The 27,421-nt window shown below is 45.2% G+C and overlaps 2 protein-coding genes across 4 annotated transcripts in view; one reads left to right on the top strand and one right to left on the bottom strand.

Moving 5' to 3' along the window:
• The first annotated feature begins 480 nt into the window (after window positions 1–480).
• C31H12orf76 (chromosome 31 C12orf76 homolog) lies at window positions 481–5,903 on the top strand. Its single transcript, XM_031442871.2, has 2 exons — window positions 481–678; window positions 4,622–5,903. The coding sequence occupies exons 1-2, from the start codon at window positions 540–542 to the stop codon at window positions 4,705–4,707; spliced, it is 225 nt and encodes a 74-aa protein (XP_031298731.2). The 5' UTR covers window positions 481–539; the 3' UTR covers window positions 4,708–5,903.
• Window positions 5,904–8,302: 2,399 nt separating this feature from the next.
• Window positions 8,303–27,421, bottom strand: part of ANKRD13A (ankyrin repeat domain 13A) — a 29,628-nt gene continuing 10,509 nt past the window's right edge. For 2 of the 3 annotated variants that reach the window (XM_031442872.2, XM_064481159.1), the window contains 14 exons: window positions 26,926–27,058; window positions 25,993–26,117; window positions 23,778–23,823; window positions 22,499–22,642; window positions 21,631–21,820; window positions 17,858–17,924; window positions 16,479–16,560; window positions 15,530–15,591; window positions 14,800–14,930; window positions 14,127–14,284; window positions 13,325–13,438; window positions 12,125–12,285; window positions 10,960–11,027; window positions 8,303–10,317 (listed from right to left, as the gene is read on the bottom strand). In XM_031442872.2, the coding sequence (XP_031298732.1) occupies window positions 10,122–10,317; window positions 10,960–11,027; window positions 12,125–12,285; window positions 13,325–13,438; window positions 14,127–14,284; window positions 14,800–14,930; window positions 15,530–15,591; window positions 16,479–16,560; window positions 17,858–17,924; window positions 21,631–21,820; window positions 22,499–22,642; window positions 23,778–23,823; window positions 25,993–26,117; window positions 26,926–27,058 (1,677 nt within the window). In that variant the 3' untranslated portion in view covers window positions 8,303–10,121. Of the gene's footprint in view, window positions 10,318–10,959; window positions 11,028–12,124; window positions 12,286–13,324; window positions 13,439–14,126; window positions 14,285–14,799; window positions 14,931–15,529; window positions 15,592–16,478; window positions 16,561–17,857; window positions 17,925–21,630; window positions 21,821–22,498; window positions 22,643–23,777; window positions 23,824–25,992; window positions 26,118–26,925; window positions 27,072–27,421 lie in introns of all 3 variants that reach the window. The other variant, XM_064481160.1, reaches the window with a different exon arrangement.

Genomic DNA, 27,421 nt, shown 5'->3' with positions numbered 1-27,421 from the left:
GTGATCGGGGCATGAAGGTGGAGCCCTCACAAATTGGACTAGTGCCCTTATAAAAGAGACCCCACAGAGCTCCCTCACCGCTTCCACCAGCAAGAAGTCACCAGCCATGAACAAGGAAGGGGGCTCTCACCAGAAAGCAACCATAATAGTGCCGTGATCTTGGACTTTCCAGCCTCCAGAGCTGTGAGCAATAATTTTTGTTGCTTATAAACTACCCTAGTCTCTGGTATTTTGTTACAGCAGCCCAAATGGACTAAGACAATCTCCTTTTTTCTGCCCCCCCCCCCCCCATCACGGCGCAGCCGTGAAGGGGAGGGTGGGGTGGACGTTGCCGGAACCCAACAGTGAGTCCCCTGAAAGCTGGCCCCGGCGGAAACGTTGGTTCTGAGAGGAACCTTGGCGAGGGCCGAACTCTGGCCTGGGCGGAGAGTTACCCTGGCAACGACGCGTACCCGGTATGAAGGGAAGCGGTGCGCCGGCGGTGACAGAGGCGGGGCTTCCGGCGGAAGTGGGTAGCTCTCCACTGGCGGCCGAGGAAGATGCCGTGTGCTGTGTGGCGGTGGCGGTGGCTGTGCCTCGGGCTCTGCAGCCTGCTCCTGACGCAGGCGGAGGCCCCGAGCCCTGTGGAGCCGCCGGAGCGGAGCCGGCCGTATGCTGTGCTGCGTGGGCAGAACCTGGGTGAGCGGCCGCGGGCTGGCGGGCGGCAGGTCGGGCCTGCGCTTCCGCCGCTTCCCCTAGCCGGAGCCTGGCACGCGCGGGGCGGGCGGTGGGGGCCGTGTGAGGACTCCGGGTGCAGGTGCGACCCCCTCAGAAGGCCTGAGCTGCACCGCTCAGCACAAGGTCCGGTATACGGTAGGCTCGATATGTGCTGGTTGCGTGAATGACTTGGGAATCCGGAAACCTGGGTCACACTCTGGGTCCCCTCTGTGGCTGTGTGGACCTAAGCTAGACAAGCCGCCAGTAATATATACCCCATCTCCTCTTCTTTCCTGATGGGAGTAGTAGTCATAGTCATACTCACCACGATAGTTGACATTTGCTGAGCATCTCAATATGTCGTCTTGTTCCGAGCACTTTGTATATGTGATTTTATGTGGTTCTCACAGTAACTTAATGAGAAAGGTACAGTTCTTCAGCCTTATATTACAGATAACTGAACTCAGAGAGGTGAAGTTACTTGCCTAGGGTTACACAGCTGGGAAGTGGCAGAGAACAATACTGGAACCTTGGTTTTGTGGGGCTTGAAACATACGTTTTGGGAGGATCTCGTCAACATACACAGGTTTACACACACGTACATACGTACATATGGGAGTTCATGGCTTCGGAAGGGGCCCCGGAGCTTAAAGCTTGGGCGACTCAATAATTCTGCCTCTTGTCTCTCCAAAGCTGTTTCTTTGCGCTGTACGTCGTTGGTATGTCTGTATATGTACAGGGTTGCCACATAGTATTATTGGTGGATTATCTTGACTTTCCATAAACTCGTTGTCTGTCATGTATGGACCACTTACTGTGTACCTAGCACGCTGCTAAGTGGTTTCCATACATTATCCGGCTTAATCCTAAGCAGGATTTAGAACACGGTTTCTCAGCCTGGGTATTGCTGATCCGTTGGACCAGGTGATTCTTTGTTGGGGTGAGTGGAATGGAGGCACACTGTCCTGAGCACTGTAAGATATTTAATAGCATCCCCAGCCTTTACCCACTAGATGCCAGTAGCACACCCCACTCCCAGTCCAGATAGTCAAAATATCTCCTGACATTTGCCAAATGTCCACTGGGGGCAAAATTTCCCTGTTTGAGAACCACTGCTGTGGTTCTATTCAAAGCATGGTGGCAGCAGAGCAGTGAGGTTTGGACACTGTTACCTGCAAAGAGATACCTAGGGAACTTGAGATTGTTTAGAAATTTAACAGTTTGACGTTGTTGCAACATCCAAGCAAGTAGAGCCCAGTCCTAGGTCCCTGAACTGGAATGCTTTGCAGATAGAGGGAGCTGCTTATTCGTCATACACAGTGGGGGCTATGTAGGAAGTGGCCTGGGACAGACAAAAAGTTACAAAAACCAGTCTTTTCCCACAGATTGTTTGGGAAACACTGCCCTAGACAGTCCTATGCAGTGGGTATCATTATCTCCATTTTTACAGAAGAGGAAACAGACACAGAGAGATTGTGTAAATTCTGTAAGGGTACGTAGCCTGTAGGTGTAGATGAGAACTCAGACACTCTGACCCCAAACCTTGAATTCTTGACCATCGTGCACCATCGTGCTGTGCTGCCTGTCTTGGCAGGGAGCCTTGGCAGTGATAATGGCTTTAGTTTATCATGTGCTTATTATATGTACGGCACTGTGTTGAGCACTTTTCATATAAAATATAAAAAAAATTTTGAGATATAAAATGAGATTTGAGTAAAATACAATTGATAGTTGAAAAAAAATATAATGATGTGGATATGCTTTTCTAATTTCCCGATCTCTTGGTTGACAAACAAATGCACAGGAGTACTCCAAATGGGAGTTGGGACTGCAGGAATGTTGCAGAAAAAATGCACACATTCAGTAGGAAACTGGACTAGATGTCTTTTGGTACCCTTCCCAGGCTAAGATTTTTGGATTCTTTAATGATCATATTTAAAACAATAGATTCCATGTTACAGTGTTAAGCTTTAAAAAAATGCAAATATTAGAAAAGTTTCAAAAACACTGCAAAACATTTACTTGAAATTTGCTATTTAAATGACATTCATACTTATGCCTCAACTCTTGTGAGATGGGTTTCATTTGCTCCATGTTATAGATGGAGAAAATGAGGCCCAGGGAGGGGCAGTGAGGTGTAAGGAAGGACCTAAGTAGTCAAGTTCTGTCTGGGCCTGCCATTCAGGCAGCTAACACTATGTGCAAAGTGAGGGAGAAGAAGAAAGATGGAGGGTGGGAGAGTTTATCAAGCCCCAAAAGGATAGCTATCCCAGTGGGAACTGTGTACCTAATAACTCATGGTTTTAAGCTTTTTTATTTTTATTTTTTAAGATTTCCTTTCTGCAATTCCCCTGCATTCATGCTTTGGGAGGTGGGTTGTTTTTGTTTGTTTGCTTGTTTTAAAGAGTCTTTCTAAAATGCAAGAGATTGGTTTAAATGGAATAAGACAACTTTAGGTCCAACTATAGTCAGAGCCTTAAAAACTGATGGAATTCAGGACTTTGGAAATTAGGGCAGGTATGTAGGTAACGAGGGCTATTTTGAGATATGACATTTAGCTCGTGTAAGTCGTAGATTTTGTTTGAGACGTTTAAAATTCTTTCTGGCCTCTTGGAGTTGTGACACACTGTCTTTGTCACCTTCTTCATTCTTCCTCCCCCTCCTTCACCAGGAAAAGATGAAACCATAGTCAAATCTTAGGCCCCAGCTGGAACCTGGGATGGGTCCACACATTTACAAACACATATGTGTACATTTGCTTCTTTAAGGTAATATTTTGAACTGCCTCCAAGATTTCTGAGATAGTCACACAAATGGGATTGCACATCACTTCTGACAGGTTGCTGGTTAATTTAAATCCCAGGTCCTTATATCTAGTCTTGTATCCAAGGGTCAACTTTAGTTATCAGCTGTAGGTCCCATTTCTTGTCTGAGCACCTTAGAAGTTTTAGATGTGAAATTTACTCTCAAAAATGTAATAGCTCTGTGAAGTTGTGTAATTGCTGCTTTGATCAGAAGGCCCTTGCGGAGACGCCTGGAGAGACTGAAGTTCATTATTCTTACTGAATCTCTAGTTTTTATGAATGGTTTTCAAAACAGAGCTGGGCTCCATGCTTCTATTCTTGCCCCCCTATAATGGGATGGTTCTCCACACAGCAGGTGGAGGGATCTCTTTTCCCAACCAGATCAGATCGTGCCCCTCTTTGTCCACAACCCCCTCTTTAAACTTAGAATAAAATCCATGTTTCCCTTGTGGTCTACAAGGCCCTGCCTGGACTGGCTCCAGCCTTCCTGTCTGGCTTCACCTCCCGCCTTTCTTCCTTCACTCCCCCTATAATGGGATGGTTCTCCACACAGCAGGTGGAGGGACCTCTTTTCCCAACCAGATCAGATTGTGCCCCTCTTTGTCCACAACCCCCTCTTTAAACTTAGAATAAAATCCATGTTTCCCTTGTGGTCTACAAGGCCCTGCCTGGACTGGCTCCAGCCTTCCTGTCTGGCTTCACCTCCCGCCTTTCTTCCTTCACTCCTGCCTCCCAGCCATGCATGCCTCCTTTCTCTTCCTTGGTTTTCTGGCTTGTTCTGACCTGAAGGGCTTGCATTTGCTGATCCTTGATGCTCTCCTTGCAGACCTCCACACATTAAAGCCTCTGCTTGTGTGTCCCCTCCCTGCTTCTTCCCACATCCTGCTGATGGTGCCCACCCCTCCCCCATTGCTGTCCGTGACAATTTCCTTGCGGCACTGAAAGCTTTGTGAAATGCTGTTTGTGTACGTTCTCTCCCCACCTTCACAGAGGCATCCCCAGAGGGCCTGTCCTAGCTGTTCCCCCTACACCTGGCACAGTGGCATTTGGTAAATCATATCAGTGAATGACTTACAGAACATGAAGCTGCCGTTAGGAAGTAACCTGTGTTCCTTTTGCAGTTTTGCTGGGGACCCTTTTCAGCATCCTGTTGGTGACTGTGATCCTTATGGCATTCTGTGTCTACAAGCCCATTCGGCGTCGGTGACAGCCCGGCAAGCAAGTCCTTCCGAGAGCGTTTGGGAACAGAATAAGTTGTGTTGCTCGTGGGTCAGTGGAGAAGTTGAATCAGAAATGTCCGGCTTGGAAACGACCTCTGGTCTGGACAGTTGGTAAATGCTGAATTAGAAAAAAACACCTAGCATGAGCATATTCTAGCGCTGTAACGTGAGCGTTTGGCCACTGAGTCTGCTTCTCAGTGTTTCTCTTTAGATTTGGCTCTTCTTGTTAGAAGACCTGAAGCTCCAAGTTTCAGTGTAAAGATGGAGCGCTCATGAGAAAGAAAACATAACTTTGTGAGTGATGTGAAAACCACACTGGGAAGGACTAATCATTACTGTTTGAAAATATTAAGAGGAAGATTTCACGTGTAGATGTTCCCTACTTAAGATTATCATTTTGGTCACAATGGGTTAAGAATCACTAATGTTTTAAATTATCTTGAGTTGGCCTAGAACACTTCGTTTGCAAAGGACTGTCAGCTGTGGGGAGCGGAGGCCGCCACTCCGCACGCTGCACGAATCTCTGCACTCAGATCCTCGCCCTGAAGTCAAGGTCACACCAGGCAGGCCTATGAGCACAGGCACCCTTTGGCTGGAAGGCTCTGGGGTTGGGCTGCAAGTGTTAGCAGTCGGCCCGCCTGAAAAAGAACTCATCCTGCTCCAGCACATCCATCTCCTTGCCCAGCCCACGGCCTAGAAGTTGGGCTGCTTTTCTGATCTGGAATCTGAAAGAGACTCAGCAGGAACTCTTTTCAGCCCTGGGTCGGGGGAGCGCAACAGAAGTGCATGTTCACTGGACGAGGCAGAGTGGTCAGTGGGTGTGTGTTTACACAAATTTAATTTCAACTTTAAAGATGCTGCTATTTGTTTGCACTGTTGGTAAACTGGATTTTTTTCCCCCTATGGAACTGATACTTTCATACTTACAGTATTTATTTTAAAGGTGCTAGGTTTAACTTTGTTATTAGATTAAAATGCTTATCTTGTGCGCCATTCAAGCACAGCACTGATTTTTTTTTTTTTTTAAACAACCTGTACTTAATGTGAAATAACCAATGTGGGATACTGTAACCATTTGACTAAAGGATTTTGTTTGTAACCCTAACATTGAGCCACTGAAATGTTCACTGTTCTGTGCTTTTGAGCAAAATGTCAATTAAAATTAAAGTAAAATTGTACGTGCTGTTTTATGCCTAGTAATTATTTTTTAGGCCTTTAAAATGCAGGAGTGTGTGTGGTTGAGTCTGATTTAATCTCTTAAGGAAGCACTGTGAAGTGGGATTTTAAATGGATATGTGAAATAACACTACTGCCTCAAGGCAAAGTATTGAGTAATCTCAGGCTGGGCCGGGGGCCAGAAGACCAGGGTTCTTGTCCGAACTCCAGTTACAAAGAGCCTTAATTTCTCCAGAGCCTCGGTTTTCTCATCTGTAAAACCGTGATACCCACACTTTCTCTTTATTACGGTGAGGATCAAATGATGTGAAGACCAACACAGATGAAGTTCAGGTCACCACAGCTGGCCTGTGCCAAGAAGCCCGGTTGGTGACTGGAGGGAGAAGGCAGAGTGGCTGGAACTCTGAGGGACTCCAGCACAGGCAGAGTTACGTCCCAGGAGCCCACATCCTCGCCTCATCTGGGATGCCACGTTTTGATGATATGCGGCCTAAAAACTTATTGCCATTTTTAGAATTTTAAGAGGAAAGAGTAAAAACTTGTCAGGCCCATAAACCTTGGGACCTGCCGTTTGCACAGGGTAACAGCCAGGTCACACGATCATGTTCAGTTTTCTGGAGCAGTCTTGCAATAGTTACTCCACATACAAATCCAAAACCCAGCCTACATCTTCATCTCAGTGTTCACATCTGTTCAGTATGAGATTTTAAGTGGAAGTAAGACAATAATCTTTGCAGAATGAAGCTTATTTCAGAGAGATGAGTAAAAACGAAAACATCAGTCCCGGGAGTGAGAGGGACATAAACTGAAAACTTACATGCACCAGAGGTTGACCAGCTGCTACTTCCAAGTGGAATTATCCTCCTGACCTCTACCTTTAGGAGTGCAGGGAGGCAGTGGCCAAACCTCAGACTTCCTAAAGTGAACTGTACTCAGGATGCTTAACCGTGTCCCCTAGCGAACACACTCAACTAATTTATACCAATCATAAAAACGAGTTACTTTAGCAAACACTATACTTCCTTTAAAGTTGAGATTAAGAAGTATGCTGCTTGAGATCAGGGGCTCTGGAGTGTTATTAGTAGATTACGTTTTTCATAGCTGGACCTCAATCTTACATCCACACCTTATTTCTAGCCATGGGCCTGGTTTGGACTTCGAACTCCATCAGTTAGTGCTCGGCATGCAGCCAGGTGAAGCGGCCATAGTCCAGCTCATCTTTGATGTCATCTGCATTCAGCAGGAAACTGGGGCCAAGCTGGTGGTTACGGTAAGTCTCTCTTTCCTGTCACTATTCAGAGCAGATTTAGCCACCTTGACACTTCGCGTCACGTAGGGTGCGATGAGCTTGTTTTGGGAGCAAGGATCTTAAAACTTTGTTACGTGGTCATCCTTCGTATCCCAGGGCTCCACATCCACAGATTCAACCAAGCACAAATCAAAAATACTTGGGGGAAGAAACATTCCAGAAAGTTCCATAAAGCAAAACTTGAATCTGCCTCACACCTGCAGCTATTTACATAAGCATTTACATGGTACTTATAACTACTTACATTTCATTTACATGGTATCAGGTATTATATGTAATCTTGAGATGATTTAAAGTATGGGGAGGATATAGTAGGTTATATGCAAATACCATGCCATTTTATAGAAGGGACTTGAGCATCCAGATTTCCAATGTCCAGGGGGCATCCTGGAAACACTCCCCTGCAGATACTGAGGGATGACCACTTAATTCCTAGCAGTGTCTTATAGAAGTTGCTCAATTAAAGTTCACTGCTGACATTGGGCAAGCTTTAATAAACCCTAAACATAAATTAATAAACTATTAGTTTAATTAAATAACCCATAGGTATTACATCTCTTGACCTAAGAAAATCAACAGTTTTATTCATAACGCTCAAAAGTATTGCTATTTACTTTCCCCCAAAAGCAAAGCAGAGCCTTCACATCTGGAAATACCAAGGCCTCGCTTCTGGGGCTCAAACGTTCTTTTTACTGATCACTGCCTTTTTTGTTGTAATACCAGCATATTTAGGTATGAACTTCCAAGAATAGCCTCACAAAGCACTCAGGCTTCAACAGAGAGCGCAGATTTACTCAGATTAGGGAGATGTGGTGGCAGCGTGGCTTCCCACACTCCATAAGAGCCAGTCCCTCTGCAAGAGGTGGGCAGCAGAGGCTCTCAGGGCAGCCGAGCGCCCACGCCGCTGGCTTGACTTTCCATTTAAAATGAGTAGCGTGGGGTGTGTGGACTGTGCAACTTGGGCAGGAGGGCCGAGAGGAGCTGCCACCTCTGTCATACACAGAGTGCTGGCAGGCACTCCAGCATTCCAGTAACACACAAACAGGAAGTGACTAGGAAAACGTGAAGAGGAAAAAAGACTCGAAGGCTGTCTAGAATATTGTACGAGCACCCTCTCAGGAAGCAGTCTTTATTTGTATTTTAAGAGAGTGAGCACATACATGGAAAACGCTGTGACAGTGACAATGGTCAGTTCCTTTTTAACTGACTTTCTGGGGAGAAAGTCAAAAGACGTGGGGAAGCAGAACAGTGGAATGCAAACAGAGAAATTACCTCCGTTCACCTTAGTACACGCTGTGGCCTGACTGCGGCCGCTCCAAGATGTATCTTTGCTCAAGAGAAACGCTGAGTAAACGGAATGCCAGGCTGTGTATCTGAAACACACGTGATGCTGCGTGTACTGGCCTCGTGTGCAGAGGAAATTTTGGTCAGACCATGACAGGAAAGGCAGGTGGTTATGTGGAATCAAAAGCACAGCTCCTGGTGGCTGCGAACGTTTCATTGGCAGCGCTGACTAGATGAACGGACGTTACTGGATCGGTAGTCTCCCTTCCCATCCCCAAAGCAGTGCAACAGGACGGGGAACGGAGGCAAAACAGAGGAGGAGGCTGTTACTAGGCGATGTCGGTGCAGCCTGTGGAATGAGTGCACGGGCTGGGCCGTGAGGGCGCCCTCGGCTGTATTCCCCAGGGTTCTGTATGCTGTGCGATGGTTATTTACAGAAGGATTAGACAAAATAGTTAACTACTAAAGGTATCCAAAAAAGGCCTGCGAAAATCTGGTTAAAATGTATAACCTTGTATTGCTACTGATGGGAGTAGTCATTTTTATATCTTTTAAAAATAATAAAAAGATTCTGTTAAAAAATATATTTATCCAGAAAGATGTTGAACTCTAAAAAGCAACGTGGAATCATCATTTTCCCTTTTGAATACAGAGCCACTGAGTTCCGTTTGTAGCTCCCTTTCTAATTTCAACTCTACCCCTTCCCTCAAGTGAGCCTAGGGCACATGGTGGGGTCTTCCTAGGCTTCTGCACAGAGACCCTTCACTAGAGAAGGCGTGGAACACACCCCTGGTTTGGTTCTATGCTGTTCGGGTATTTTGGCCAGCCTACCCACTTCCAGAAGAAGCCTCAGGGTCTCCTAGCTGCTCCTTCGGGGCCAGGATTAGCTGCCTTGGATTTAGCCTGGAGGATCCTGCTCCCAAAGAAACTGCCTTTACAAATTCACATCAGACCCCTCGATATGTGGAGTGAGGTGGTTTGAAACTATTAGTAATTTTTAAGGCTAAGGCAACATCCGTTGTCATTTGTATATCTTAATTTGATGCAAATAGTTAACCCTAATCTAAAATAGATCCTGTACGTATCTCCTCTTCAGCTCTAGCTGGGGGTGGGAGGTGGAGACGGAGTAGGAGTGACAGTGTCCTAGAAACCCTGTATAAAGGTACAAATAAAAGAGCAGATCGGCACAGATGATCCATTTCTTTGGTGAACTGTAAAGAAGTGTCTCATAAACTCTCACACCACACTCTACAAAGGCTGCTGCTCTCATATAGAAAAGCACCCTGACTCTGCAAGAACTGGTTATCACTCCTTGATAAAAATTAATCTACAAACCTGCGGGGGTCGGGGGAATTGGGTTTTTATCTAAAGCTGGTAGTAAAAATGTGACCTGCAAGCCAGTACAGCTAATGGAAAGTGACGATGCTCTCCTCCCCTCGAGCCTGGAGGTGGGGCCCCGGTCCCCAGCCCCTTCAGCGGGGAGCGGCGTGGGTGGACCCGGGAGCCCCCGGCCCCACACCTCTGCGTAAAGGAGGGGACAGCTGCCTTCTGCTGCGAACGTGCGAGGCGCAGCCCCCTGGCCCCGCGTGCAGACAGCGCCTCGGCGGAGCGCGGCGGCGGCCAGGCGGAGGCCTACTTGTCGGTGAGAGACAGCTGTAAGACGTGCTGCAGCTCGGCCTCCTCCTCCCGCAGCTGCAGCTCGCGCTCCTCCAGCTCTCTGGCGGAGAGCTCCATGGCCAGCTGCAAGTCACTGTCGAAACGGCTGGTCTCGCTGGAGTCGTCCAGGCACAGGCCTTCTGAGCTGGTGAGGAGGCTCTCCTGGATGGCCCTGCGTTAGAACAAAAGGGGGAAGAGATACGGTGACCGACATCATGATTGTGGCGGTGGCAGCAGCCACATTTCTCATCTGCGCACCCAGTGCACGCTGTCCCCTTCACATACACTCCGTGTGCACGGAGCCCTTGGTCCCACGTAACGGGGTGGAGGTGCTGTGTGTGGTGAAGCTAGGAGCTGAACTTGGATCTGTTTTAAAGCAAAGCCCAGGTTCTTCAAGCAGTTTTCATGTGCCCCAACCACAGGAAAATGCTTTGTAAAAATAAGTCTTTCCAGTTATTCCTCCCTTTTAAAAAAGGATAATCTGATCCTCTCGTAGCCCTTCCCCAAAGGGTCCTCACCCTCAGAATTGTATAAACTTCGCACTTAGGGCACCCAGACCCTCTGTGATCATACATTCTTCACAGAAGAGCAGGCCAGTCAGAAAACACTGACGCGGTGCCCCTCTGCCCACGGCACTGGCCAGTACGCTGGTCAGCAACTCTATCACCGGTTCCTGGAAGCTCAGCCACCAAGAGTTCTGAGCTAATCTGAGGAGTAACTGCCACAGGAGGAAGCGGGAGAAAGACTCGGTCAAGTCTCTCCTGCCAGGGACACTGCTGCCAACCTCGGTTTAATCAAGAGTCATGTCAGTCACCTCTCATACTGGGCGTCATAGGCATATGTCTGGCCGATCCCTCCATTAGAAGCTGGTCCTGAAAGTTCCTAGGAAAAACCAACGTGAGGGACATGAATACCCCTTAGAAGGAACAGAGTGTTGTACCGATAACAAAATGAAAGCAGCAAGAACAAAACTGCAAATGTTTACGTGTCCATTACTGACAGTGCCGTGTGAAGAACTTACAGGGACCGGGATTAGCTCCAAAATGATACCCATTTGTCACCCAGGATATAGTACGCTGCGCTGATTAACAGCTCCCACCTTCTCGTACTTGATATCAAGTCAGTCTATTAAAAACAACTGAACCTTAGGCGAAGTTTATACGAACAAAGCAGGCAATTCTTTCAGAGCAAGACTGGAACGTAATTCATTATTTGCGGTCTTTGACTTCGGCTACTCCTCTTTTCAAAATTTACAAAAAGCAAGGTTTACGCAGCCACTGGGGGCAAAAGTAAGCTCACTTACAACAGGGGAAGGAAAAGCATGCCAACCTGACAGTGGTGTCTGGGGAGAGTCGCCTCTCAAGGGGTATGTGCCAGCCCTGGGGTCTGGCCCTTGGCCCAGCAGACTCAGAAAACTGAACGGCTCTAAGAATGCGTCCACAGGAAGTGGAGGGGAGATTTTGTGATTATGCCCCTTACAGCAGAATGAAACATTCGAGTAAAAAGAATTTTTTAACAGTGAATCAACCACCCTCTTCCTCATACACTATGCAATGAGCGGTCTTCCTTGAGGAGAAGTTGGGATTAAAATCCACATACCTTCCTATGAGACTACTGACAGATAATGTCCTGGGAGAAACATGATGGTGTAAACTCGCAAGAATTTCCTGTTTCAGGACTGGGAAATTACATCGCTCACTCCAAAAGATACACAAGTATTAGCTACATGGGTGAACGTGAGGAAAAGACAAGTCTGTCGGGCGACATCCTGTGAATGATGGTGACTGGGGCTACGCAGATGGTCTCATATAACACGCTTTTGTAAAAGACCAGGTGCATAAACTAGAAAATAATCCACGTAAATAGCACGAATATGCCAAACTTGTCATCTAGAGAAGGGCTGTCAGGTTAGCCAAAGGCTGAGGCCAGACTGGAGGGTAAAACCTTCCAGGCACGGCCGCACATTCTGATAAAAGCACCTGGCTTCTGCTGGACTCCAGTAAACTCTGCTGGATGGCAAACTGCATTATCTCGTAGTCTTCGTCCTGCAAGTGCACATTTCTGCCGTTGTCTTGAACGTGGTAAGATTCGGGGATTTCAAACACAGATTGATCGACCTCAAAGTTTGTGAGGGGGGAAGCTGCAACACAAAAGGTGACGGGCCAGTGCCTGAGCGAGTGAAAGAACACTCCTCCTCAACTGTTTATAAAAGTTTTTTAAAGTAAAAAAAAATGAGAAGATTAAAATGATTAAAATCAACATTGGCTACTATGTGAGATAGATTTTGAGAAAAAATAATCTTGACCAAGAAAAGTACCAGAATACTGCTTTTTCCTTTTTGCCTTGAATATGTTTTTAGTAATGCATAGTCATAAAAAAATTACAGAAGACTGTAGGATGAAAAGTGAAGCTCTCTCTCGCTTCTATTTCCAGATTCCCGCGGTAACCAGTGTGTACTTCTGTGTCCTTTGAGGAATGTGGGGTGTGTGTGTGTATGTGTCTATACACACAATCACACCAATGTGTCTTCATTTTTTCCTTTTTTATTATGAAATATAGTAAACATGTAAAATAGTATATAAGATATCTGTCAACTTAGAATAAAAAATGATAATAATAAAATAAATGCCTGTATATCCTTCAGCTAGCCTAAGACACAGAACACTATTTTACCATGATAAAAGAAACTGAAAGAAGTTCAATTACGTTTCGATATACTAGCAATGAGTAACTGGAAGAAAAAATCTAAGAGATAAATCCATTTACAATAGCATCCAAAATCTGAGTTGGGCTGATGGCAAAGGAGCCCGAGGAAACTGGGGTGGGGGGGACAGGGACGGCTGGAAATGTTCTATAACTTGCCTGTGGTGGTGGTTACATGATGTATACATTTGTCAAAATGCACTGAACTGTCTCATCTTAAATGGGAGAATTTTATGACATACATGTTATACCTCAGTAAAGGTTTTTAAGAGTATGCTGTCTTTTTAATTCAAGTGGGGTCATACATATTCTATGTTTTTTTTTCACTTAATCTAAACTAAATCTAAAATTTTCTTTCATTCAAGACAGAGATCCACTTCATAAGATACTCTATAATTTCAAACAATAATTAGTATAATGACTAAATGTATGAATTTTTTTTTAATCACAAAATCTTTTTTTTTTTTTTTTTTTACCTGAATCAGGCTGGGTCCCTTCTGCATTTTGAGACACAGTTTCTTCAGCAGTACTGCAGCCATTAACATTTCCAAATGTAATCCGTGCATTTAAGACATGAAACAAGGGAATTTCTAACAAAATAAAAGCTTTTATAAATAAACTTTACTGAGAAGAATAATAGCCGTCATTTACTGAGTGCTTACAATGCTGGTACCATGCCAGGTGCTTTTTATAAATATGATTTCATTTAATCATCATAACAACCCTTCCCAATACACAGATGGGAGAAATGAGATTCAGAGAGAGGTTAAGCCACTTCTCCTCAATCACAGAAAGTGATCAGGCCAGGATTCAAGTGTCAGAAGTAGACAACTATACTCAATGTGAATTCCTCACAAGTAACATGCATCATATATAGTATTTTACCTACTAAGTCAAGCCCTAAAACATACTTATATATAGAAGGAGCTTGATGTCGTCTTCCTCAAATAACCGCCTAATCTGAAGTTTCACTTAAGGAAGGTCTGACATTAAAACAATGAATGTGTCGCATTTTCTGCCTTTTTTTTTATCTGTCAGCACCACCTGTAAACAGAACTGATGGTTGGGCAATCTCCTAATTTCGATGTGCAAAACGAACTAAGAATCATGACTCGTCCTTGAACCAGATGAAACCCAGGGTAACTCTGCCCTCCTCTGTAAGTCTGCTGTGCGCTACTGCCGCACAGTGCTCAAGTGCTCCGATCCCCTGAAGTGCACTCTGTCACCCACAGAAACGGGCAGCACCTACAGGTGCTCCGGTGGTGTATTTAATGGTACCTATTTTGACAGGAAATCCAGGTGGGAATTCCAGCTTGATGAAATCTCTCAGTCTGGCGAAATGAGCGCTAGTTCGGGCCATCAGGTCGATGATGGGAATGACCTGCTCCACGAGCGACAGAGGGAAGTCCTCACACATCCACAGGGTCGCTTTAAACCTGCCGGGTGTGATGAGAGAAGGCTGAGGCCATCCCCACGAGACAGGGAGACTCAGGTACTTGGACGCAGCAGGCCCGACAATGCCAGCTTCCCTGCTCCATGTTCTTCCCAGTTATCTGACACCCCCTCAGTCAGAGTTGTGGAGGGACTAGAATCATAAAGAACTTGCATCACCCTGAAATCTGGCAGTCGGGGCAAAAACCTGCATGGCAAGCCTTAACTGAGAGCAAGCTGGATGAGCTGACAGCTGGTGGAAACCACTTCATCTGATCAGCTGAAGCTTGTCAGCAGTGTAAAGAAATAAGGAATTCTTGTATCTGATCTATATTCTATTTGGAGAAGGACTCATGTTAAGATGGGCAATCTACTGTTAGCTGCCATCAGGTAAAGTAATTTGAAATTATTTTTAAAGGAAGGGGTCAGAAGAAGGACCGAACAGGACACCATAAAAAGCACAACTTCTGAAACAAACAAGAATCCGGAAGGTGAAACACGGTCGCAGCATCTCTCTTACTTTTGCGTCCTGATCGTCAGCTCTTTCGGCCTTCCGATGTCCCTGTCTTTCAGGTCAAACTCCTCGTTGAAGTACTCATCAGGTGTGATGGCTGTGGGGTTGTTGGCGGTGGCATGTTCTGTGGTGAGATCCTGCAGAGCCAGAACTCAGGGGAGTCAGAAATGCCGAGTGACGCGGACAAGTGAGGCCTAGGGCACCCAGGCTCTGAGGTGGACATGCTAACCGGCTACGGAGTGGGAGGTTCTCGTCATTAACTTTTTTTTTTTTTTTTTTGATTACGTGACTGCACAGAACAAGAAAATCTACAAAGGTGGTACCAAACTACACAGCCAAGTCTAATGGATTTCTCCATTTCAAATCACTTCTCCACTCTCCTTTGCATTTCACGTGGTTATTGTGAGGATCAAGTAAGAAAATGTTTGTTAAGGTGCTCTATTAAAATATAAAGTCCTGAATCCTTTTTTAAATTCCATTTTTGTAGAGAGGTCTGAGTTTAAAAGAGAGGCGCCGAAGCACCTGATTTCTACATAATTGCTACCCGCCTCTACAATCTTTATTTTCAGAGACTCACTCATCTAATTCTCTTCCCAAAGAAGATCTCAGATTGCAGCCGGGGAGTACTCTTAAGCTTTTTCAAGTAGAGCAGCCTGCTCAGGAGGCAGTAAACGCCATCACAAGCACAGAAAAGCCATCTTTTGCACTGTGCTGGAAACTCACGGCTTCAACTTACCCCTTGAGCACCAAACTGGTGTTCCACAGTTCCCAGCAAAGATTCCAGTGGGTTCCTGTCCGCTGCAGAGAGGGGAAAAGTTTAATGTCTGTCTAGTATCATACCTTACTTATGAGTACAGAAAAAGACTGTCAGCCTAAAGCTTCTCCATCATGCATTAGGAAATCCACTTATGGACAGGCCGATAGACTCATTCTCAATAATCATCAGCCAACTTATCCTTTAGAGGACATTTTTTATTAGGTTCTCTAAACTAGATGAACAACAGTTGCAAGAATTAAATCAGAGTAGCAGAAAGAGTTTGGATTTAAGAATGAGCCAGTTCTGGACCTCACCGTCACCTTGGCTGGTCCCTACCCATGTGTCCGAGGCCTCAGTTTCCTCATCTGTCAAACTGGACTACTGGGAACAGTAGTCTGGCGGCGGGAGTTAACCATTACCACGTGCTGACCACACTGCAGGCCCCAGTCTAACAGTTTATGTAAATATCTCATTTAAGCCCCCCGCTAACTCTAAAGGAGGGCTGGCAGCACCTCATTCCGCAGTGGGTAATTCCAAAGGCCACCGAACCGGCCACTGGCCAGCTGGGATATGGCAGCCACATACTGGTCATGTTTTGGCTCAGCACCCAAGTTCTGTCCAAATACTTCACTGTGATAGTTTGGAATAAATCACTCATTCCAGTGATAAACATTTTCCTATATCCTTAACTGCTTTTTCAGCCAAATCCAACAATTATTCTTCGTAACACATAAATAAGCCTTTGTGAATGGCTTTCATTACAGCTGAAGTCAGCTATAGGGGAGTACCTCCAAGAATGAGTCAGACTAAGGAAAATTTTATAAAAAGGGAATTAGAATTAGCATGACCTAATCACATTAACCCTCAAATTTAACAAGAGCCACAAAGGCTCCCTCTAGGCTAAAGCAGGGAGGAGGAGAGAGATTACCTTTATATCTCTTTTTTTCCTCTTCAGTCAGATGTTCTGTCCGTATTTTGGTGATCACACTCACATTGTTCACTGTGTAAACCTTGAGAGATGTGTGCAAAAGGGAACCGTGACACAGGGAATCAAAACTCAGAAAGTAAGCATAGCAAGAGCAAGAATGCTGAAGCCAAAAAAAAAAAGAAAAATCCAGCAAAATAAAAATGAGAAATGGTTAACATTTATTAGGACCCTTCAGAGAAAATACACAGCTACCGACTGAGAAATGCATCAGCAGTTACTTTGCATCTAACATTTTAAATGACCCCCAAGGAGTTAACAGCGACAGGCTGCACCTTCCTACTTGCCCTTCTTGTTGCTAAACCCTCTCAGAGAATGTCCTGTGATTGGCTGGCTGGCTTCCTACTTAACTAAAGTAACCAGACCTGCACTGAGTACCTGGACTGCTCTGTGGTCGTCTTTCTTGTAAGACTGACTTAGACAGCCATCTGCTGGGCAGGAGAGGAAGAAGGAACACAAGGTTCCCTACCCGGTAGGATTTAGAGAAAACCAGCAAGCCACTATTTAAAAGGTATTCCGTATATTGACCAAAAATTATTTCAACTGCCAGGGTCAATGCTCTGTTTTCAGGGTTGACTGAGGTATATGGGGGGGTTGGAAAATCAAATCCCAACGTTCAAAGATTCAGGAAACGCACTGGAACGACTATTTCCAAATGCATCCTGCTGAGCATGACGTAAGGCTCCTCTGCTGACTCGGAGGTCACCAGAGGACCTGCAGCTCCTGGCCCCATCCCTGCGAGCCATCAGTCCCCGCTGTACTGCAGGGCTCATGAAAAGCCAGGACACAGCTTTCCAGCTGACACAGCGCCATATGACTCGATCAACTGTCATCTCCACTATGACAACTATTTTCTAATTCACTGACGTCATGTTAAGTGGGCTGTAAGCCTACTGGTTACAATTAGGCTGACTAAAAAAAATTGGGCGACTCATAAAAGCTACTTAATTTTTTTTTAACCCACTCAGGTTATCCAAAAAGATGAACAAGCATTTTAAATCTAATCCTCTCTCTCTCTTTCTTTCTTTTTTTTTTTTTTAAGAATGAAAGGAATTGCCAACCCTACCAGGACAACTGGTAGCTGTACTCATTTCTCTACAACACTGTTTTTCTCTTTGGCATAACTAGAGATCTCCTCAGGACATGCTATCCCATTTTCTGAAAGTCAAAGAAGGGTATAATCCAAGTAAGAGACACACTAGACAGAACTTATTCCCCAGAGCACCTCATGGCACAGACGCATGACAAAATCGGAACAGACTCCTCATTTGCATAGAAGCTAAATAGCTATATTAAATCTTATTTTAAGAGTTTCCTTTTACCTTTGCTTCGTAACCATTAACAACTTCTGCTTTATCTGTCCTCCAGCCCCAGAATCCGGATTTAGTTCTGATAAAAAGTGAACACCACAAATTTCTACATGTACAATATGCCATTCAGATTTATCCCTGCAGCCTTTATAGTTTTCTTCCCCCAGCTTAATTTAGCGAAGGACACTTGGAAATTATGGCCCTGTTGTCCACAAAAGGATGTTATTAATGACAGATGGCTCAAGCACCCCCCACCCACCTCCCCACAGTTATTAATCAGTTTGCCTCACCCCTGGCATAGAAAGCCTCCATTCTTGGCTTCTTTACAAAAACTGCCGACATGGGCGACAAAGGTGGTGACATTTATTGGACAGCTGTCCTAAAGTAAATGAAGAGGACCAGTGTTCAAGGGCTGGCCACTAGGCGGTATCTGGGCCAGAGCATTTATCTGGGTCATCCTAACTGTGGACACGGATGTCAGTGGCTCTAACTCCATAAGTAGCCGTATTTCAATCGAGGAATTCTTAGAACAATGAGGCCACAGACCATCCTGCTCCTCAGGAGAAAACGTGTGGGGCAGGGACTCATCACTGTGGAGAGCTGCTTGCAGAAGCCATGAGTGCCTGCAAAATGGCTTGGGAGTCATGCATTTTATCAGGTTCGGTGCCGCAGGGGGAAAGAATGTCAAAAGCAGTTTTTCAGCCCGGCTGTTGAGTCTAGCCCTATGGACCTGCTTTTAAAGTAGCCCAGCATTTCAGCAGCAGCTGCAGCACTGGTACAGTGCCCGAAAACCCAGTTACTCAACTCAGTATACTCCTGGAAAATTTAGGAACCAAAAGCGGCCGAGAAGCTCTGATTCTTTTTCAAAGCAGCTCACCCTGGAAAATGCTCCCACTCATGGGGCAGCCCTGCCCAGACTGCCCCTTTGTCTAGGACATCACATCCTAGCTCCACTGTGACTGCTGCACTTGGCCGTGCTGGGCCACTGCCTCCTGCTCCGACCCCAGAGTGAAGCAGGATCCCACTCGGGAAGCTCCAGGAATGGTGGCAGGAATGCGGTTATCTGCAAGCTCACTTTTCTTCTTCTAATGGGGTTTGGTAAACGAAAGCAGTCCAGACAGGGTCTAAGGAGTTTTCTGTGTATATTACAGCATGTCAGAGAAAGGAGGGACCAGAGCTTTCATCTTCCTATTCGTTATCCACAGTCAGTACAACGTGACCCCTGGAGGGAGAGAGGAATCCTAAAGGGAGGACACCACATGCGAGCTGCCTCCAATTCACATTCCAAAAACAAGAGAACAGGCCCATGGGCAGGGAGTGAAGGACCACACCTGACTGATTGATAAACCAGTGATCAATGAAAATCGAGGTGTTCCTTTTGGTGAAGAAATTCAACCCTCAGTTCCTGTCTTTCACTAGGTACTTGGTATCTTGGCAAGGGAAATCATGGTTTTCTGGTGCACAGTCTTCTGAGGGACCCAAGGATGACGAGGTCTGCTCCACTTCATCCTTCACGGATGTGGGAAAATGAGAGCCGCACCTTCTCCCTGGGAACCGCCGCACTCCTCACTCACCTCCACCTGCTCTCTCCGCCATCCTGGCTGCTCCACTTCCTCTCCCACATCCACTGTCTGACAGTTTAGCTACTAAACTCAATGTCTACATCCCATTTTAAAACCAAGAAACAACTCCTTGGTGCCTCAATTAACTGTACATGCAGAGGCATCCGAAAATGACAGGAGAAAACCCAGCATCCTCTTTTGCCATCTTCCCCTCTGCCTGTCTCCACTGAGACCACCACATCAAAGGCCGCTTCGCAGGTGCTGGTACCTGGAGGCTGCTAAACAATGTGGAGAAAGGCTCTGCAGGTGGCAGGGAGTGTTTTAAGGTAGACAGAGCAGGATCTTTGAGAGGAGAAGAAAATCCAGACTGCAACCAGAAGGTATATATCTGCAGGCCAAAAGTTCATGCAGGAAGAGTATTATTTTGTAAGCACTAAGTTCCAAGTTACAGATTAGAAGAAAGAAATGGATGAAAATGACTAATGTAATATAAGACAGCCACACCTTCCAGATTTAATCATACAAACGCTCGCTTACCCCACCATAAGAAGCAGGCAAGCACACTTTTTCTATCAGCAGACCTCACCCTCAAGAGTGGCCTTCCTGTCCGAGGCATGAGAAGCTCCCTGAGCACATGTTTAATTCTGAACACCACTAAAAACAGGTGTCTTCTAGAAATTCTCTCAGCAACCCACTATCGGTTGCAAAAGGAGGGTTAGCCTGAACCATCTGAAAACCTTGTGACCACAGGAATACAAAATGCGACCTGGTCTCAGTACAGACGGAGGGGCTGTCATTGCCCATCTGTCCTCCACTGGGTAACAGCCAGTAACCATCACACCCTGTGTAATTGACACTTCAGAGCAAACGACGATGCTATAAGTCCGCTGCTGAACTAGAGAGGACAGTGGCTCTTCTCATGATATCTGAGACTTCATCTTGAGATTCATTCATTTTTTTTTCAGCTGAGGAAACAGAAACCTGGAGAGATGAAGCCAGCTGCTCAAAGCCACACTAGCAGCCCTGCCGATGGGGCCAGGTGCCTCCAACTCTGGTCTCTGCTGCTGCCCGTGGCCAGGAGGGCAGCCTGCCCCACCTTCCAGCTTTACGAACAGAACACTAAGCCGATGGGCCCTCCTGGTGTGTGGGAGTCTAGAGATGTCTTCCCAGGACCCTTCCAGGTAAAGCCACCATCAGTCCCTAATCCTGCTGCCCCTGGAAGACAGCAGCTGTCACAGGGCGAGGCCGGTGTGAGGAGGTGGGCACTAAGGGACTGACCCTGCCTGGGGGGTGCTACCAGCAAAGCTGCAGCAAACCTGGTGTTTCTCGTCTGCTATCAACAGGCACCCTAATTCCACGGCCCGATCTCAATTAGGGGAAAGGGGCACTTAGGTCTTACATCTGACTGAACAGAAAACTCAGTTTTATTTTATAAATTGTATACTGGAAACAAAGAAGAAAACAAAAAGAGAAGAGTTAGTATATTGAATAAGAGAAAAGCAAGCCTAAATCCGGCAGGACGCTGTCCACGTTAGCTCATGTTACGCTGCTCTGCTCTACAGAGCTGGGTGTGACATCCTAGCCAAACACTCAGGGCTCCTCCAGACTACCTCGGTTCAGGTCCTCCCCGCCTCAGCGCGGCCCAGAGGCAGATGCCCAGAGACGGTGTCCTCATCTGGGTTACCGGAGGCACAGACCTCTCCAGGAGTTTCCTCAGGTAGTCTGGAATAAAACTGAAACCCCTCCAGACTCTTGCTCTAAACTATCAGGCCTTGTGTGGAAGCAGGGGGTGGACAAGGGGGAGAACCGCGTTTAACTGTATGATAAGTGTGAATCTCACTGCCTAATATCAGTATAACCGCTTTCAGTACTGGGTCGATTCTGCCTCGGAAGCTCAAAGCTCCATGGTTCGGGACTAGGGAGTTTTGTGGATTGCCAGACACAAAAATAAAATTCAAGTCAAATCCATTAGAAAGGGCCCATAAAAGAGTATGAAGACATTTCTCCAAGACTTAACAATGTGCTATAAAAATGATATGCTGTGGAGGATGTCAGCTATAGTTTGTTCAGTTAGAGCAGAGATCAACTTTAAAACCCACTGGTGTTTATTATTGCCATATCAGAAAAATCCCAATGCACTCATCATTTCCAATTAATATATACATGCCACTAAAGATGGCAGTAAAAGGATTAGGCATTAAAGTGCAGAATCTAAATCCATACCTTTCAAAAGCAATGTTTTTAGTGTCAAGGCTGGTGTTAATGACTGGGCTTGTGAGCCGCCTCTCAACCTCCCTGCTTTTCGGCTTCATCAAGTCCAGGGTGAGGCGCTCCATTTCCTGGGAAAGGTCAAAGTGTTCAGTAGTGACCACTTTGTCATCGTGGTTGACTTCCATCAACTCCGCCCAGTTGTCTGTTAATAGAAACAAGAGAGCAGCTAAGCACAAGGCAAGGAGAAGGCAGAAGCAACCTCATACGGCAGATGCGCCATCTTTCCCATCCCCTCCGCAGGCGCCATCTGATGAAACCTGAAGACCACTGACTAGCGACTGCCTACTTGCCCAGGAATGATCTGGCCAACTTTCCATAATCAGAGGAAGCTCTGGGCCACCTGCCCCAGAGACGCAGACTTTTAAAATAATTTGTGTTAGCATTCTGTGTTGGCAACACATTTCATCTGTGTACTTCTTTACATATATGACTCCATAATTAATGTAAATTACTTGTGCGTGACACTGGGTCAGCCATGCCGTTTCTCCCCTCCACCAGGCAGGTCGCACCTGCTTATGGAGGGAAGAGGAAGAGATGTAAGACAGAGCCAGCCTTGTGCTCAAAGGTTCAGGAACGTAAGACAGATATATGTCAAGAGGGTAACAGTGTTGGGTGGTACATGAAATGTGCAAGAGAACTACCTAGACAAGGAAGAAGATTTAGGAGCTGAGAGCTGAATATTTAACAGGAATAGCAACCACCACCACAGAACACGCCCCAGACAGGCTCAGATAAGGCACATCAGTGGGAACACATTTCAATGGTTAAGAATCACTCTGGACTGAGCAAGAGCAGTGATTACTGCAAGAGAAACACTCACCTTCTCCCTTAAATATAAAACTCCGCCTCCCTCTTATCCAGCTCATGTTCTCAAATCCCAGCAACGTGATATCCACACGCAGTTTGGCACCACTTTTCCAAATGCGACAGACATCATTCGGGCATATTCTGGAAACCAAGGGCACTGGAGAAGAGGAGTGTACTATTGAGAAAAACCCGAGGGCCGAGCGGGACAGCCAGGCCCAGGAAGCCAGGATTCTGACTTTCTCAGAAGGACAGGAGTGGCAAGATGGTGACCGTCACACAGAACACTGATGAGAAGTCATTCTTAAAAAATAAAAACGGCCTTCTGTTCTGTAGCTGTTTATAAAAGTGCAGACCTGTGTGTCTCATCCAGAGAGAACACTAAATGGATTTCCCAAGAGTATTCTCAGTCCTGAAATGAGGGACCTCGTACTGCCGGCCCCCAGGGCAACAGGGCATCCATCTGGCCCTCCTCAGCCACATGCCACTCTCGCCACCTGGCTGCGGCCCACCCCCCTGCCTTACCCACCACTCAAGACATCACATGTCTGAAATGTGCTGCTTTTGAACAAAACCTGAAATCAGAGTGATTATCTACATTAAAAAGAACTCAGTTCCACAGAAGAATCTGAAGTTCTCTTCTTTTAAACACTTTTTACTTCATTTACATGTTTCATTACACATATGACTTCTTGCCTGAAAGGGAAGTCTAGAAATGAAACTGGCTGAAAATCTGGGAGTTAGAAGCTGTCATTCACTCATCTACAAGAGACAGAACAGCTTGGAAAATCACTGTCAGTCAATGTGCCTTACATAAGATTCTGGAGAAATACATCCATTTTGTAAAAAACAAGCTATTCCAATATTCATCTTATCTTCTTCCTTAGAAAGACAAGTTTGAGAGACTCAAGTTGACCATCATAAGGAAATGAGTAACTGAGTTACGATAAATCTGTTTACTAAGATTTCAGCCATTTAAAGGGACATTTTTAAAAACTAATAATATGGATAAATGTCAGCTACAAACAACAAAGGAGGAGACAAAATTGTCTATATATTACATTTACGAATGCCTGGGAGGAAAAGTCCTATGCATGTGGGAGAAGATTGGAACGCACCTAAAACATTAATAGCAGTTATGCTTGAGCGGGACTATTGGTGACTGTTTTTTCTTATTCTTATCTATGCATTTCCTAGATTAAAAAAAAAATATATATATATATATATATAACTTTTACAAAGGAAAAATAAGCCTATATTCAAGCTAAATAATTTTTAAGCCCACAGCCACTCACCCCAGCTGGTGAATTCCCATTTCATCTGCACATAGAAATCCGGAGCCTGAAGGACAAAGATTTAATAAATTACCCTTGGCACCATTAACTAACCACAGGCACGGTAAGGGTTAAGAGGATTTTTTAAAGGGGGAAGGGGATCAAACAGAAAATAAGAAGAAACATAAATTGCAAACCCATCAAATGAAATGCTTATTTTACGTTCAGGCTGTTATTTTATCTCCATATAAAATATGTCTAGACAGTTAATAAAGTTAACTGCAAGCAACAAGGTTGGAGGGAGATAAAAGTCAAATCTAATTTAGGGGCTCAATTGGGTTCCTAATAGTGGCAGCAAATGAGCCAGAAGGATGGGCTCAAACACCACCACTTGATGTGGGTAACAGGCTAGTCTAGGCGGAGGGAGAAGAATGTGGACTCCATCTGCTGTACAGGGAACATGACTGTAAAAGGCTCTGTGTGCTGGGAAGTGCTTCGTGTTTACTGGACCGCTCCGTGAAACCAAGAGGGTGCGAGGCACCACTTCCCCCAGAAGCTGAGTTTTCCCTCCAGTTAACAGATTTGCCCCAACTCTCCTCTTAAACTCTTAGAATTTGTCCCTGTGATGCGTCACACCACCCCATCAGCCCTACTTAGGATGATTATCTGACCCACCATGAATTCCTATAGAAGGTTATTGGAGAGCTACTTAAGAAATCCAACAGTTACCATCCAAGAAGAGAAACGCTAGAAATTCCAGGTGTTTTTTCTGTTCCAAAAAAAACAGATTCCAATGATAGGCGAGGATACTCCAAGGGGCAGTGGACAAGAAATGGATGTATATAATAAGGAGACGCTGTTGACAGACCGACCATCAGCCACGGCCTCTGGTGCCCATAGGCACAGGGCATTTGTGGGCTGTCTATAGCCTCCAGCAGAGAATACAATTCAATGCAGTCCACTGCTATGGATCAATACAGGTGAAAAAAGAAAATCCTTTACACTGAATTTTTAAATGTGGGTGACTCCACGTTAAATAGTCATTTTTCTACTTTGTCAAATGGACAAATGATGTTTTTACTTCTTCCTGCAGTGAGTTAGAGAAAACAATGAATCTATGTGGCCTTTGTGCAAACACACACCTATTTTAAAAACAATGCATGAACATATGTATGTATATGCATGACTGAGACACTGTGCTGTACACCAGAGACTGACACGTTATAATTGACTGTACTTCAATTTAAAAAATAAATAAAAATGATGGATACAACTATTTCACATTTCATGAGAGGTTTCTGTGTGGAACATGGAAAATGAGTGTCTTAGGCAGGATTTAGCGTAAGTGTCTTAGAAATTCTTTTTAAAAAGCATGCTCAGATAACAAGCAGTGATTGTTTTACAGCAAAGTTATTCCTTTTCTCAACAAAACTGTTAATTTTTCTCAAGAAATTTATTTTGACTGAAGTTGTAAAGCTGATTTATCTAGCAAATATGTCTGGAAATATTTAGGGGGGCTCACTTCCCTGCTTCAACTAAACAACATGAAAATTGAACTGTGGGTACTTTGTCTCCTGCTGCTCCAGGAATATTGCACATGGTTGACCAATAAGATGGTTATTTCTGGTGACAAAGGCTATCTGAAGAATGGTAACCATCATCCAAAACAATCCATGGGTCTAGAAGTAAAAATGTTTAGGAACATTCTCTAAGTGTCACAGAGCCCACACACTTTAATTTATAAGACAGACTGCCCCAAAGCCACTAGCTTTATGTAAATTAAGGTGATGGATTAGAAGCCACAAAATACTAATGGCTAGACGTGACAGGGGTGTCCAGGAGAACTACACATAGACTTCTGAGCCTCAACAAGCCCTGAAAATCCCTGTACAGTAACCATATTCATTACAATTTCCCCAAGATGACTTGAGCTCAGGATGCTACTTTTAAGAAAACAGGTACCTAGACAAATTAATTGTTCAATGTCCATTTGTCTTGTTATAATTTTAAAATAGCACTTAAAAGGGTAAGCCTAGTGAACTACAAATAGCATTCGTCAAAGACCTCATACATTTGAACATGATGGAAAAGCCAGGAACAACGTTATTCAGTACGCGATGTCATGTTCACCATTCATGAAACTCTTTAGGAAGGCACACAAAGATGTCAAACTTTGTCTCCGGCTGCTGTGTCAGCATCTAACTCAAATTATGGCATTGTCAATTTTTATGGATACCTCGAGAATTTTTCGGAGCAGCTCGGGAACTCCCTCAAGGGCCATGGATGTGTTGTGGTAGTCTCGGTGTTGAAGAACCGTGTACACCATCTCGGGATCGCCCGTGCTCACAGCCTCGTGTAAAACTGGAAGGCAAATAGGTGAAATTTGATCACCCAGTATTCTCATACTTTCTGACAAACTCCAAAGTCAGTTTGAAAAGTCATCTATATGGACCAAAGGCCAGCATTTTCTTCAAAGCGGGACAGAGGCTGTAGTCCCGTCTTATCTTTACGACCATGACTATTTATTTCTGCTCATAACTGAGTGAGAAGAAAAGAAAACAGAGCACTCAGCCTCTTGATCAACCCTTCCTTCCCTTTCCCCTCTTTCTTAGCACTGGCTCTGAAATCCCAACAGTGTCTTCAGAAAGCTGGCTTTAGCTGAGTGATCACAAACCTGTGGTTGCATGGAGGTGGGCAGGCAGGGCTTGGACTGTGTGGATCCTTGCCCAGTCAACTCAGAATTACTCTGACCAATAGTATGAGAGCTTGCAGAAAGTGAAGTGCCAGGATTGCACTGGAAAAGGCTACTACTTTCAGCCATAATTTTTTTCATTGTGTCCATCCTGATGGACTTGCTGGAGTTACCATCACATTCCTCAGGGGGAATCTGGCCTCCACACTCATGTATGTGGCACTGAGAGCCGCTTTCTGGATGAGGAGTCACCCTCTACCCAGGGCTTTTGGCCCAGGACACAATTGGGACCATTGTGCTGCCGCTCAGCCAGCAGCATCTGAGGCTCTCATCTCCTCGCCTGGCGCCAAGTCCCAAGAGAGAAAGAGCCTTAAGATAAAGATGACTCTGAGCACAATGAGGATTGAGACTGGCCCTTACTCAGAAAGAGAAAACAAAATGAAAGGCTTTACATTTATTTTTGACAAGTATACTTGCCTGTCCAGCCCTCGCGATTTTCTTTCGTAACATCTGCTTTATGTCGGAGCAAGACTCTAGCAGATTCCAAATGTCCCAGAGAAACAGCAAGATGCAATAAGGTTCGACCTCGTGGATCCAGAGCCTCCACGTTCTGTAACAAAAGACTGGCATTTATAAAATTGGATATATTATACAAAAATGTGTAAGTGAGTTTGAGGGATAATATTAAGTATAAAAATTTAAAATAGTATTCGCACATTCATGACAGCAATATCGGAACAATGACAATATGTGGGCAAGACTGAAACATGAATCTGACGGCTATAAATAAAGATGACAGTTACTGAGTTCCTTTTTCTATAAAGTTAAGTGCCTCATAAATAAACATTGGCTATAGGCCTCAGATCATCAAACATAACCCCACGCACCAACAGCGCTCAACCCAACAGCACACAAATTAAGTCCACATGGAAACGCAACCACCCGATGACCCGGAACATGGGGGATTTCTCCA

The sequence above is a fragment of the Camelus dromedarius genome, chromosome 31 (genome assembly GCF_036321535.1).
Source record: "Camelus dromedarius isolate mCamDro1 chromosome 31, mCamDro1.pat, whole genome shotgun sequence".
In the NCBI taxonomy this organism is placed as follows: domain Eukaryota; kingdom Metazoa; phylum Chordata; class Mammalia; order Artiodactyla; family Camelidae; genus Camelus; species Camelus dromedarius.
The sequence above is the reverse complement of the archived record's forward strand: the minus strand, read 5'-3'. Positions and strand labels throughout refer to the sequence as shown.

Coding starts and splice junctions, on each gene's coding strand:
- C31H12orf76 (XM_031442871.2), top strand. CDS start 540: ATGCCGTGTGCTGTGTGGCGGTGGCGGTGGCTGTGCCTCGGGCTCTGC. Junction 679..4,621: donor GCTGCGTGGGCAGAACCTGG/GTGAGCGGCCGC, acceptor TTCCTTTTGCAG/TTTTGCTGGGGACCCTTTTC.